General features: G+C 42.2%; 1 protein-coding gene across 1 annotated transcript in view; it reads left to right on the plus strand.

Annotated features, from left to right (window-relative positions):
- The first annotated feature begins 11,513 nt into the window (after positions 1–11,513).
- CNTNAP1 (contactin associated protein 1) overlaps positions 11,514–15,254 on the plus strand; it is a 77,605-nt gene continuing 73,864 nt past the window's right edge. Inside the window, exon 1 of the mRNA XM_075177392.1 lies at positions 11,514–11,751. Coding sequence (XP_075033493.1) covers positions 11,676–11,751 — 76 coding nt within the window. The 5' untranslated portion in view covers positions 11,514–11,675. The remainder of the gene's footprint in view (positions 11,752–15,254) is intronic.

Here is a 15,254-nt window from a genome sequence, read left to right on the forward strand (position 1 = left end):
CCATTCCTGGTTCCTTCCCTTGGCCAACCCTTGGGCACAGTCCATGTTTATTGGTGGCAAGGGGAAATTGGATGGTGACAAGGGTGGGGGAAATAGTGTGACTTCAGAAGAAGCCCTCTGCTGTTCCCCTGCACAAAGTCTGATGTATACGTGCTTAGGACAGTGTGTTTAGTCAATACCAGAATTTCACCTCTTGATTTTAGATGGGGGCCAGACCCTCACATTTTTAACCCATTACACTACTACTGATGTCACAAGGGCTCCAGCTGTTCCATACTTCCTGTGATAACTTCCCCCTCCCTCCTGGGACACAAAGCAATGCAGGATCTGGCCACCAGGCACAATTTCATAACAATGAAGTGGGCCGGTGTAATCTAATGGGCCCATTGACTAACAGAACAGGTTGGACCAATATTGCCCCAATGTTACCCGTTCTCATCACGGAAGCTATTTGAGATCTACTAGTCCCGCCCTATTGGGTCCTATGTGCTGCAGTCATGCTAAATAGTATACGTCGAAGTGTGGCCTACCCCAGATATAACTCTAACAACTATTTGGGTCCACTAGATTGCCGGGCGTGAGCAGCTTTCATACTGATTAAGAGACATTATGGGAAAACAGCAGAATGTGAGGTTGGTTCTAGTTGAAGCTTGACAGCCCAGCTATATATAACAGATGCAGATCCCCAATTATTTGGTGACAATGTACCCCTTTGGGGCATAGAGCCTTGGCCAAAGTGTAGGCCACTGTATAGACTGTATTCTTATAAAATGCGGGTCACCACTAGTTTTATGTGGTCCCTTAAGTCATTGGTCGTAGCAATGAGTTAGATGAAGATGGTGCCCAAGGGTTTACAACAAGTGGACTGATGTCTGGCCCATGCACAGCTCCTTCTTATGAAGGCATTGTTCAGGGCCTGTTTCTCCCTGTAGATGATAATTGTGGCATGTGTCATGGCTTGTCACATCGTTGCAATCTTTTGCCAGATTAAGATTAATTTAAATGTTTTCTTTCATTTCTTTTACGGTATGTAGTGGCAAGCAAAAAGAAAAATACCAAATTTGCTTCATTCTTCTCCCTATTGATAAGTAGTCGGTAAATACTTTCAACTAATCTGTATAGTATTTTGGAAATATCTTTTATGACAAAATTTATATAGAAAATACACAAGTATGGGTAAAGAAAGAAGGTTCTGTAACTTGTAGCAGCCAGTCATTTCCCCTTAATGTTTTTATACTGTACTAGAAAATGATTCTGATTGGTTGCTATAGGTGACAGAACCTTTTTTGCGGTTACATATAAATCGTTTTTCATAAATATTAAACCTTACCAAGGTTATAACACTTGCTTGTGTACTGTTAAAGGCCACTCAAAAACAAGTTTTTAACATCACCACCCTGATCTCTGCCAGCTCAGTAACAGCTTTGGTTCCCAGTCTGCAACCAGCAGAGGAAGGTGCAAGCAGCTGTGCCTTTATTAAAAACTAGCACAGCATCTGTTGGATTTGAATTCTATCAGGCTATTAATCTTGGGGTAGAAACCTTCAGAACTGGATTATAGTCAGGACAAACGGAGTTCCTTAACTATGCAAGTCCCTGGAATTGGGTCCTACAGTTTTGTTAGGTGGGGAAAGAAGGGGGATGTTCATTGGAAATTTGGATTGTATGTGTTGTTAGCTTTTAATAATTTTATATTTCGCAGACATTTGTGGAATAAAATAGACACACATCTTCAACAAGTACCTTGTTTCTGTCTTATTCCTGGCTTATTGATGATGACTTTTGTGGTCAGAAGCTGTCTCGCATCCATCCCTGGTGTGGCGTACATAGCGAGCTTTCAAGTGATTTAGAGAAGAAGCTGCTGCTTTTAAAAATAGGCCAAACCTTTGGGTTTTAGTGCCTAACACTTTGAGAGTAGCAAAATGAGTTTCCTGAAGGCACACATCTGGGTGTATGAACCAGAAAGAGGGGAAGTGGACACACCACAGACAAAAGTGTATGTGGGGAAATATCACCATTGGTCTATCCTAGGCCAATGTGTTTTCCAAAGTGTTTTGGACTGACAGAATTAGCACCATGAGCTACAAAACTATCTGGTATCTTCTAAACCCAACATCTTCACTTCCCATTCCACCCCTGTGACCACTAAGAATACAGTTCAGGTTGTCTTGTGTATACTAAGAAAGGTTGCTAACAACATTAAAAAAATATATATGCAAACATTTTAGAGGTTGCGAGAATAATTGCAACATGGTTATCTTTTCCTTCTTGGTCTGAAATGGAATTGATTTCATTCAGCTTTATAGCAAACATATAACGTTTATGTAATATGTTTCTTATGAATATTTTTAATTCTGATTTGTATTTAGGTTCAGTGGTAATATTTAGTGATGTATTTCAATTTTAAATACCCGCCAACAGTAATTTTTTTTTTGTTGGTGGTTACAATTTTGTTTTCAGCTACAAAAGGAGAAAAGTTATCATGAATTTGGTGAGGCATAGTTGGCATCTGTCACTAATTTCCAGGGACTGTCCAAGATTTTAAAGATTTATCTACATATTCCTATTCTTCTGCATGTTAGATTAAATTTTTACCATCTTATTCACTGGACTTTCGAAAGAATAGGCTTATGGATGATAACCCAGGATGTGTCCCTGGGAATCATATGAAGGGCCAGTTTTGTCTTGTCAGTAACAAGTGCCCTCATTGATATTTTTACTGGGGAAATAAAAACCTATCTAAAAAAAAACCGAAAAGAACTATCTTTATTCTACTGTACTTATCATCACAATTCTCTGTTGAGGGGTTGAAATCCAAGCTCTTCAAATATGTTTTCCTTATTTGGTTTTCCTTAAATCTGGCTACACATATTGCAATCCGATCCTTCAATCCAATTTTTATTAAAAAAAAAGAATTGCAAAAGAATTGAAGTGTGGGTGAAGAGTGTGTATTGTAGTCCATATAATAAAAGCCTACTCTCCTACATTGCACATGTCTTGTAAATGTCTTTCTGCTTTGTCAGATCAAAATTGTGACGTGTGAACCAATCATTATTTTTCATAAATAAACTGATTAAAAATGATTAGATTTAAAACAATCATAGTATAGCATGTGAGTCTCAATTGAATATTGATGTTATTATGCAGAAATGCAATCCTTCGCAAATGATGTGTTTGTGACCAGGTTAGTACAGAGTCACCTCTTGTCATGGTAATTCAGACTTTATCTGTATCTTGGGTACTTTCACAAAATTATTTCAACTCAAGAAATCTACAGCTTGTTTAATTTTGTGGCTTTTATTGTGTACAGGAATACCAGATATGTGTACTTTACTGGATGTTTGTTCTGTTTTTCAGGTATAATAAGAAATACACTGTTATGGTTTGGGTTTTCCAGATAAGGTGTTCTCTACAGCCATGTGCCCAGAAAAGTGTAAAATCACTATATCGTGTAACTGGGTATGGTCTTCAGGAAGCAAGCACTCGGAACAATAAGGTTCTCTCTTTGGACCCCCTTTTTTGCAAGGTTGGGAGGTACCTTTTGCCCTGGGTTCTGATGGAGCTTCAACTAGGCCACCAAATCTTCTGAACCTCCAGAAAGGGTGGTTTTGGAGGTTTCAGGGAGGAGAGAGGACCACACCACCTTCCCTAGATCCAGGAAAAAAGCAGAAAATAAAAAATAGTGACCATATAAGACAGCCCCATCCTTTTGGCTATAATTTTCAAATAATTTCCATCCAAATGGTCAGGGCAAAGAAAGCAGGTGTAGCTAAAAATGGGATTCATGTACAGTGCCGTAATTTCACGTGAAGGTCATCACTCCCCAAGTGATTTCAGGCACCCTCAGGTCGTTACCCTGGGGGCACTACGTTCTGGGCTTTCAAGCTTCCAAGGTCCACTATGGGAGAGCCCCTCACTTACCTTCCTAGGACAGTACTACACTTGACCTTGGCCAAGAGGCAGAGAAGCGATCTATACCCATAATATACTAAATTACATTTAAAAAAAATGCATTACATTAACAATTAACAGTATTAGGGTGAGGCTGTGCTTTCTCCAACCCTGCTAGCTCATTTAAATAATCCAATCCCACGCAATGAGATGTCCTTTGACATCTGAAGATGATGAAGTGAACATGCGAATATTATGTTAATCAATAAAAAAGAAAAAAATGAAGTCTCGACTGCTTATAAAAAATCCTAAAGGTTAATAAGTTCTTGCAAAAAAAAAATTGTGACTGCAATTTAACTTAACAAACCAAACAAGTGTAACCTTCATATGTTATTATTATTATTATTATTAATTTTTATTTATAGGGCGCCACAAGGTGTCCGCAGCGCCGTACAGGGACAAACGAGTTACAGTACAAGGTGAGACAGCACAGTACAGTAAACAGTAAGCACAGTAACTCAGTAAGCTCAATGCACAGCTAGAGAGGGCGGGGGAGGGAGGATCCGCAAACAACGGAGCCCAAGAAGGAGGGCGTGGAAGACAGGGAGACCCCCAGAGGTTACGGGGGGTGGAGGGTCCTCGAGGAGGAGGGCTAAGTAGCTGGAGAGCAGAGTTAGGAGTGGTGGAAACAGGAGGAGAGATGGCCCTGCTCAGAGGAGCGTACAATCTAAGGGGAGGAGTGGACAGACAGAGAGACAGAGGGGAGAGAGAGAGAGAAGGGGGACGGAGGCAGAAGATAAGGTAGGAAGTTAAGTGAGAGACTGAAAGGCTTTAAGAAAAAGGTGAGTTTTTAAAGCCCGTTTGAAACTGGACAGATTGGGGGAAGTTCTGATGGAGGGAGGGAGCTTGTTCCAGTGGAGGGGGGCAGCGCGGGCGAAGTCTTGGATACGCGCGTGGGAGGTGGTAATAAGGGGGGAAGAGAGGCAAAGGTCAGAGGCAGAACGGAGAGGGCGGGATGGAGTGTGAGTAGAGAGGAGGGTAGAGATGTAGGGCGCAGTGGAGTTGGCGAGGGCCTTGTATGTGAGTGTGAGGAGTTTAAAGAGGATTCTGAAGGGGAATGGGAGCCAGTGAAGGGCTAGGTAGAGGGGGGAGACAGAAGAGGAGCGGCGAGAAAGGAAAGTAAGTCTAGCAGCAGCGTTAAGAACAGATCGAAAGGGAACGAGATGAGAGTGGGGGAGGCCAGTGAGGAGGAGGTTGCAGTAGTCCAGGCGGGAGATGATCAGAGAGTGGATGAGACATTTGGTGGCATCTTGGGAGAGGAAGGGCCGGATGCGAGCGATGTTAGGCAGCTGGAAGCGGAAGGACTTAGCAAGAGAGAGGATGTGGGGGCCAAAGGAGAGAGAGGAGTCGAGGATGACACCAAGGCAGCGAAGTTGGGGGACAGGGGAGATGGGTTGTCGACAGTGATGGAGAGGTCAGAAGGGGATGAGGTATGAGGGGGAGGAAAAACAATAAGCTCAGTTTTGGTGAGGTTAAGTTTGAGAAAGCGGGAGGACATCCAGGAGGAGATGGCAGAGAGGCACGCGGACACCCTAGAGAGGAGGGAGGGAGAGAGATCAGGAGAGGAGAGGTATAGCTGGGTGTCGTCAGCATAAATGTGGTAGTTGAAGCCGAAGGAGCTGATGAGTTCACCCAGGGAGGAGGTGTATAGAGAGAAGAGTAAGGGTCCCAGAACAGAGCTCTGAGGGACCCCGACTGGAAGGGTGGACGGGGGGAGAGAGACCCAGAGGTGGTGACAGAGAAGGATCGGTCAGCAAGGTAAGAGGTGAACCAGGACAGGACTGGGCCGGAGAGCCGAAAGAATGGAGGGTGTGGAGGAGGAGGGGGTGGTCAACGGTGTCGAAGGCTGCAGAGAGGTCAAGGAGGATGAGAAGGGAGAAAGTGGCCCCTGGCTTTAGCAGAGAGGAGGTCATTGGTGAGTTTAGCCAGGGCAGTTTCAGTGGAGTGAAGGGGGCGGAAACCAGACTGGAGAGGATCAAGGAGGGAGTGTTCAGAAAGGTAGGCGGTGAGACGGCTGCAGACGAGCCTCTCGAGAATTTTGGAGGCAAAGGGGAGAAGAGATATAGGGCGATAGTTCGAGAGAGAAGTGGGGTCGAGATTAGGTTTCTTAAGAATGGGGGATATGAGAGCATGTTTGAAGGAGGAGGGGAAGATGCCAGTGGAGAGGGAGAGATTAAAGAGGTGAGCGAGGTGGGAGCAGGTGGTGGGGGAAAGGGAGCGAAGAAGGTGGGAGGGGATGGGATCCAGGGGACAGGTAGTAGGGGGGGAGGATGAAATGAGAGTGAATTTCCTCGCCCGTGGTGGGGCGGAAGGAGTGTAGGGAAAGGTGGTTGGGGGGAGGATGGAATAGTGGGAGGGGTGGAAGGGAGAGTGGAGGAGATTTCAAGTCGGATGGCCTAGATTTTAGAGGAGAAGAAGGAGGCGAAGTCGGAGGCAGTCAGGGAGGAGGGGGGAGGGGAGGGGGCCAGGAGAGTGCTGAAGGTGGCGAAGAGGCGGCGGGGGTTAGAGGACTGGGAGGAGATGAGGGATTTAAAGAAAGATTGTTTAGCGAGTGAGAGGGCAGAGCTGTAGGATAAAAAAATGAATTTAAAGTGGAGGAAGTCAGCCAGGGAGCGGGATTTTCTCCAGTGACGTTCGGCGGTACGGGAGCATTTTTGGAGGAAGCGGGTAAGTTTGGAGTGCCAGGGTTGGGGTTTGGAGCAGCGGGGGTAGTCGTCTGTCTACACCTAGGCCCCAATGGTGCTTTATAAACCTAATGTAATCATGTTGGAACGGAGTAGTGAGAATAGAACTTCATGGTACTCTGTTGACACCCAATGATGTCATGCTTTTGATGCACTAGTGGGGACCAGCAAACTTGTACATATCTAGCTCTCTGAAGGTGGAAATTCTGGATATACTCTATTTGAGAGTGTCTGCAGTAAACATACGTAGGATAATCGTTAAAAGTCCTTTTATGTCCCTTTATGTCCATGGGGTCTCCATCCACCCAAAAACAAATTCACGAAAGTAGTCAGAAGCATAGACCGCCCAAAGGCTATGTTTCTGGAAAATAAGAATTAAGAAAGAAATGTGTATTAAGGGTATAGGATTTATTTTCTAAATGTGCTGATCTTGTAAATTTATCGAACGTATTTCTTTAAGGCATAAGAGGAAGTGTATTTACAGATAATAAAGAGTTTAGTATGGTTTGATTTACAATGTGCTTACTTTTGCAGATTATAATTTTGCCATTTGTTTATTTTTGTAACTACATGCCTGTACGAACTACATTATATCTGATAATTCGGAGAAACATCATTGACTATGCACTAAATATGCTGCCCATTATAAGAACTTTTTAGTAATTGCAGTGTTAAAATAAAGATCATTTACCACCTATCATGAAGCCTTCATTCCTCCATACTATAACAATCTGCAAACTCCACAGCAAAGTATTGTCATTAAAATATACAATGCTAGACACTTACTTTATACCTCCAGGTAATCCACTAATCATCGCAAAAGCACCTATGCGCCCATGCCTGCATTTACACTTACCTGCGCCCTGTAAGTTTCTACCTATAACAGGGATGCCAGGTCCACTACTATACCTGTGAGTGATTGTACTCCTATAACAGGAATGCCAGGCCCACTATGGTGCCTGGGAGTGTCCACCTATAAAAGGGATGCCAGGCTCACTATGGTAACTGTGAGTGTCCACCTATAACAGGAATGCCAGGCTCACTATGGAACCTGTGAGTGAGTGTACTCCTATAATAGGGATGGTGGGTTAGTCATGGTACATGTGAGTGTCTACCTATAACAGGGATGGCTGGCCCACTATGGTACATGTGAGTGTCTACCTATAACAGGGATGGCTGGCCCACTATGGTACCTGTGAGTGAGTGAGTGTACTCCTATATCAGGAATGGTGGGTTCACCATGGTACCTATAACAGGGATGCCAGGCTCACTATGGAATCTGTGAGTGTCTACCTATAACAGGGATGCCAGGTTCACTACTATACCTGTGAGTGTACTCCTATAACAGGAATGGTGGGTTCACCATGGTACCTACAACAGGGATGCCAGGTTCACTACTATACCTGTGAGTGTACTCCTATATCAGGAATGGTGGGTTCACCATGGTACCTACAACAGGGATGCCAGGTTCACTACTATACCTGTGAGTGTACTCCTATATCAGGAATGGTGGGTTCACCATGGTACCTATAACAGGGATGCCAGGCCCACTATGGAACCTGTGAGTGTTTACCTATAACAGGGATGCCAGGCTCACTATGGTATATGTGAGTGTCCACCTATAACAGGGATGCCAGGCCCACTATGGAACCTGTGAGTGTCTACCTATAACAGGGATGCCAGGTTCACTACTATACCTGTGAGTGTACTCCTATATCAGGAATGGTGGGTTCACCATGGTACCTACAACAGGGATGCCAGGCTCACTATGGAACCTGTGAGTGTCTACCTGTAACAGGGATGCCAGGCCCACTATTGTACATGTTGAGGAGCTGAGGAGTTTGCCAATGATAAGATGTTGAGAAAAACAAAAAGCAATTTTGAGTTGCATTGTGTATTCTTGGAGCAAGTAGCATAAATATTGCTGCTGAGCTGGGGTAACACATCATTTGTGTTTGCTCAGCTGGCACTGAATCGTGTTCATGTTTTAACCCATTTTACATGTCTCTGTTAATAAAGATGCTGCTTTAGTTTGTTCCCCTGGTCTGTGAAGTCCTAATACATTGTCTGTTGAGAGTCTAAAGCAACTGGATTGGAGGCACTGCAACGCCATAAGTGAGACCTTACCCAATTTTTCACACCGCCAGGGCTGTCCTGTTTATGGGTTAATCTGCCACCTGATGCCGGCCTGTACATTTCTCTTGTGCGTAACATGCAGGGCTTTCCTTGGATCTGATTGTTTTGAGCACCCATGTGTGTTAGCCTTGGGAACCCAGCACCCGACCTTACTTAGCAGGCAGTGTAAGCCCAAGTTCCTCATACACACTTTTAACAATGGATCTGTCATATTTCACAGGCGGTTTGTGCAGCCAGAGATATCTTGTGCATAAATTAAGAGCAGATCATGCACATTTGATGCAATGACGTAATCCATCCAGGACAATGCTCTAATACAATGAGCTATCCCTTTAATAAAAGGTTTATAGTCCTATCCACCTGAAGAAGAAATCGGCCATTTTGAAAATGATCAAGGAGTTTTTATTTATTTATAATGTGTTAAACCTCGTTTGCACACGTTATACAAATTGATCACATGTATATGCCTTTTTATGTTTACTTTGCCTCTAAATTTATGCATATTTGCCAACTTTATTTGGTCGGCCTCCAGAAGATCCTGGAGAGGGGGTGTGGTGGGAGGGGACTCAGGGTGGTGCATAGTGTCATTTTGGCCGCAGGGGACGGGGCCAAAATGATGTGATTCACCACAAATCACATCATTTTGGCTATGAGTTTGCAGGTTGCAGGAGACTTGGGACTAGATTTACTAAGCTGCGGGTTTGAAAAAGTGGGGATTTTGCCTATAGCAACCAATCAAATTCTAGCTGTCATTTTGTAGAAAGTACTAAATGAAAGCTAGAATCTGATTGGTTGCTATAGGCAACATCCCCACTTTTTCAGCTTAGCAAATCTAGCCCTAGGATACCTGGAATTCAGGAGTCTCCCGGGACATTCTGGGAGAGTGGGCTAGTATGGTTATGGTACCAGTTTCCACTTGAATTGCATTCAACAAACATAAACAAAGCTGATTTACTCCATTTCTCTTTCAGCGAGACATCCACTGGCAAGAGTGTCTCAAATCTATTACCAGATTTCCTTACAGCAGAACCCAGGTCTCTTTTTTAATCTATTGATACATTTTTTATTTTTTATTTTATTCAATATCCAGAGGGAAACCAAAATTCAAGCGGTACCACTGGTAAGAGGATCAGAGACACGGGGCATGTTCCCAGACTGCTGATATACTCTCTGTTGTACAGGTCACATCCAGCACTAACCAGCCATAATTATGATTCATTTCTCACACATAAAATATACTTACCACAATTTATAACCATTGCTGGTAGTAGGGCGGCCACCTCTGACTATTAATTTTGGCAACAGGAGAGAAAGGGGTAACAAAATGTTTGTATTACTTTAGAAATTAAAACACTTTATTCACCTCACCACTGTAGAGTAAATTACTCTTGAAAGTGCTGGTTATACATTAGAGACTGTGAAATACTCTATTGTAAAAACTGACACATTTTATCTATATATTGATATATTTCTATTATGTCAAAGACCTTATAGTTTTTTTTTATTTAGAATTGTTTTTACCATGGCCTTATCTGTGAGGAGTTTGTATGTTCTCCCCAGGTTTCCTCCGGATGCTCTGGTTTCCTCCCACACTCCAAAAACATACTGGTAGGTTAATTTTTCTGCTATCAAAATTGATCCTAGTCTCTCCCTGTCTGTCTGTCTCCCTCTCTGTATGTCAGTGTCTGTGTGTGTGTCTATATTAGGGAATTTAGACTGTAAGCTCCAATGGGGCAGGGACTGATGTGAGTGAGTTCTCTGTACAGCGCTGCGGAATCAGTGGCGCTATATAAATTGATGATGATGATGATGATGAACATTTACACAGTTATTTTTTTTTTCTCTCAGTATGCATATAATCCATCTTTAAGGATTGTTTGCTCTATTCTCAGGTATGTATTGCTACTCTGTATCATACAGTATTTCTAAGTGTATTTTTTTTTTTTTACATGAACACATGCTTATATGTGGCTGCTACAGGGCCCAATCACATGGAGCATGGCATATAGGGCTAATGTCATTTGAGCACTTTGCATGCTCAGTTATTTTAGCTTGGGGAACTCTTCATGTACATAGCAGGCAGCGAGTGCTAAATTCCTGACACAGAATCATGGTTTTGCCCTATGAATGCAGGACATCATTAACAGAAAATATCTGTGTTTGTGTGTAAGGAACTTAGAGCGTATGCTGCAAGCAATGTGCAAGAAGACAGCATGTAGGCACAGTGTTTCCTAGGCTAATACACGCTGCTACGTGAAGCACCCATATGCCGTTGGCTTGCACACTGGTATGCTTGTCTGCTCACAGTTCACCTGCTATGAACACCCTATAGAAGTGGTTCCTGTCATTCTCAGGTGTCTCTGGACCAGATAACTGTTTGGGTTCTAAAAAAGTTGTATTTATACACAGTGCTGAGTGATGGTAAAGTAGGGGCCCTTCAAAATGTTTCTATAAGGTCTAATAGTCACTAGTTACACCCCAGCACAGAAGTATGTTGTGTGGGAAGGTGACTGAGGTGTGTCTTAAAAATGATGATAAGTGGCTTCTTCATTCCTAGTTACACCCCTACATATAACTTGTTTTTGGATTGTACATATACATAAATCAGTGTTTAATCAAACTAAAATGATTTGTCTATTTATACTGCCAAAAACACATGTAGCCCATAAGTAAGATGTCTGCTTCTGACTTCTTATGAAGATTGTCATGTGATCCCTCCCCAGCCTTTCTGGGATGCTAGTGCCACAGTGTGGGAATGATAGACGAAGCACTCTGCGCTGCACTGCTACTATGCTGCTGTATGAAGGAAGCTGATCCTACCTCGTGTCCCAGCTTCATGCATCTTTAGATTTCCCTGGACCAGCTCATGTCTAAAGCTGCAAGCTTGTAAATTTCAGAGGAAAACATGTATACCTTATTGCTACTCACCTGGGCTGCTCTATTCCAGAAAGGACATTCAAGCCTTGCAGGTAGCCTTGCAGGTAAGTAGAAAATATGATGACTTTTGAAATCTTTTTCTTTTATGTTATCTTGTAGAGAGAGCAGGAATGATAGCTTTATAAATGTGTGATCTGCAATGCAGTGCTAAGAGCCCGTGCAGGCACACAAAACTATGCCCTGCATTGCAGTACTTATCCCATGCACCAGCCTACCTTGGCCATCCCTTTATCACAGGGACATCCTTATCAAAAAAAGCATGTTACTAGCCCCTTTCTATGCAGGTTGGCATTCACAACATACCCAAATCTTTAAAGAGACTTTAAAGTATATTCACTCAGAGACCAGAAGCAAAAAAATGTTTGGTCTATATGCATCAGTTATCATGACTTCTAAAAGCCCAATATCAGAAGGGTTAGGAGGTGTCCCACTGCAGTGTTTAGAGCCAGATCCGCAGTCGGTGGTATAACTGTGGGTGTTTTTTTTGGGTCAGGTCCAAGAATTAGAGTAATCAGGCAACAATTCTCATTTATGCATTTAAAGATGTCATTGGGGGAAAAAATACATTGCTAAGCAACTAGGACAGTTGCTGATTTCAGTTATCTATATAAGTAATTATTTTTAACAGTGTTACTGTTACATTTTTGCTGCTGATTTCTTTTTTTTAAAAAAATGTTGTATGGCAAGGTTAACCCTTCAATGTTCAACTCTTACATAATGATGCTATATTAGGCACTTGAGAGTGGGTGTTAAAATACAGTATCTGTCAGGATGGGGTTAATGGATCATAATGCAGAACTTTTTTCCAAGTGACCTCACTGCAGTCCTTCACCACCCTGCCCTGTGCATCCCCACCCCTGTCTTGCAGGATGGCAGAGTGATTAGGTTGAATCCTTTCAGTGGTAGGTGGCTGATGGGGGTGATAATTTACCTTTGAACATAACCTTGCTGTCTGTGCATTCAGAAAGAAGACAGACTGTCATTTACAGCTGAAGAACACACGTGTAATGTAAAGTAGGGTTGTTCTAGAGAAGATGCTCTGTTGCAGAATTCTGCAAGATCATTGTAGGAGAAGCGGTTTGTCCTCTGATGGGGGTGAGGCAATTATTAATGCAGAATTTTAGGAAAACTGGAACAAAACACAACTTGGGACCTCACACACCATAGAATTTGTTTAATTACCTGAAGTTAATGTGTGCTGTAGAGGGAAACGTGTATTTTGGATTAGCACATGAAATGCTCAGGTTAAAGGTAACTCAATACATTTTTTATAATTCATATCTCCCAAATGATATGATTTGTTAACTTGCATGCTGCATTCTGGTCCCAAAATAAGCATATGTTGAAATGTTTTCTAACCAATATACTTCTGAATTGTGGATTTCAGCTGACCAGTAAGAATTTGAGTGTTCTCTTTTCAAACTGAATTGTCACATCTACCTTCCTTTGCCACTATCTACTTTCTGAAAATAAACCCCGTTATTTCCAAAGACACCATACAAACTTGCGTTCTTACTAATGTTGGGGTTCGTTGTGTTGGCACTGTATTTTTACGATGCATCTTGTTCTCAATGGGTTTAACGTAAGTTAATCGCATTGGGAAGACCACTAGTAGCAAACACGTGTCAAACGTCATTTTTTGACGTGTTCCCACTCACGTTTCTACTAGCGTTAAAAAGCGCTAACGCAGTGACAATTGGTAAGAGGCCTTGGGCAGGCAGCCAGAATTCCCATTACTTTTTTTTACCTTACTGCAAGAATGTTTCTGCTCTTTGCAAAATAGTTAACCCTCAGTGGTGGCTCAAGTCCATGCCCAATTAATATCCATTGTGAATATTAAATCTGTTGTTGTAATGTTGCTTATACCTGACTTCAGCAGTTCCAATGAATATGCATGCATTTATCATATTACTACTGGAACGATTTTGGAAATACTGTATCCCTTTTTTTTCCATCTCCGCTCTTACCCATTACTATTTTGACATCTATCTTCCCATAGAAGTCTTTGCTACCAATTCATCCATCTCTCCATATAGTAACTGGGTTCTCCATCCATCTACCACTTTTGACTTTACCTGTCATGTCTGTCTTCACGACATAAATTCCATCTGCCTTTATGTGTCTCCATTTGTATCAATTTTGACCTTCTGAAAAAAGTATTATCTCCCTATCCATCTAGCCACTTGTTTGTTACATTATTGATCATCTACTAAAGCATTGCAGCTACTTAATTTTTTATTGCTTTCCATTATATAGTGACTTTGCATCTGTCAACAAAATTACATTATAATTTGTTTATGCAGGGCATACTAATGTGATTTTTCATTTGTTAATCAATCTTGGGTGACGGTTAAGGGGCTAATGACATGTAATGCATGCGATTAGGGGTATCCCCACTGTGTGGCAACCTTTCCTCAGAACATCATGACAGTCCCACCTTACGTTTGTGCTTCTATATAATGTTTGATGCAACCAAATGCTTTTAGATCAGTCTTGTGCCACCACATACCTCCAACAGTCAAGTTTTTTTCAGGACATACCCAATTTTTTTATCGACCTAAAGGGATGTGACTTACTGTTCTTGGGCATGGTAAATTGGACCATGGACTGGGTGGACCGAGTTATTACTTGGGAGGATTGGGGCTCTGATCTGTTTTTTTCCTATTATTTTTTTCTTTGGAAAGTCCAGAGATATGCCACTGTATACAGCTCTGTGGTTTACTGTACTCTTATATTAATTGTAATATATGCCAGAACATTTTACTCCAGACCAAGCTGCCAAGGGTTCTACTTTTATATAGATATAATAACACTTCATGATGATCAAATTATGAAGGCTATTTGATTAGCGGCACCTGCCTCAAATTCACAGGTAAGTTGTCGGCTACTTCTCCTCCTTGTCAGCAGCCAGCTGTCATTGTGGGGGCGCCACGGGGAACATACAAACACTGAATGAACAACTTCATGTCACTTACTCAGTGCTTTTAGGCCCTCCTTAAACAATGGTGTCCTAGGATCCTGCCTCGTTTCGCCTAATTGATGCGCCAAAACATGAGCTTAGATCTATAAAACTTTAGAACTTGGTGAGAACTAGATGATTATTTATTATGTCCTGAGACATAGATTTAAAAGAGGGTGTCCTTCATTTTCACATGACTGTAGTTACATAGTTAGTGAGCTTGAAATTACACTTGATGGACTTTTTTTATGATGGTCGTAACATTTTATAAATTCTGGTTGTGCTGATCCAGAGGAAGGCGAAACACCCCCCACCCCCAACTTACATCCTCAGAAAAACTGTTTGGGTCACTTTGACATGACTGGACCCTTAAATACTCTGTTGATTGTTTGTTGATTGTCAGTAATCTATTTCTGGATGTTATCTCTTACAATTCATACCCACCCCTGATGTCAGGTTCACTGCTGTTTGCTTTGCTATGTTTGATTTTGCTCTCTTTTACAATATTGAGATCCCATCTGATTTCCACTAGTCTTGTGGTACTAATCCAATTATGCAGAGGTCATAAATATAAGATGAAATGGTTTA

The sequence above is a fragment of the Mixophyes fleayi genome, chromosome 6 (genome assembly GCF_038048845.1).
Source record: "Mixophyes fleayi isolate aMixFle1 chromosome 6, aMixFle1.hap1, whole genome shotgun sequence".
Classification (NCBI taxonomy): Eukaryota; Metazoa; Chordata; class Amphibia; order Anura; family Limnodynastidae; genus Mixophyes; species Mixophyes fleayi.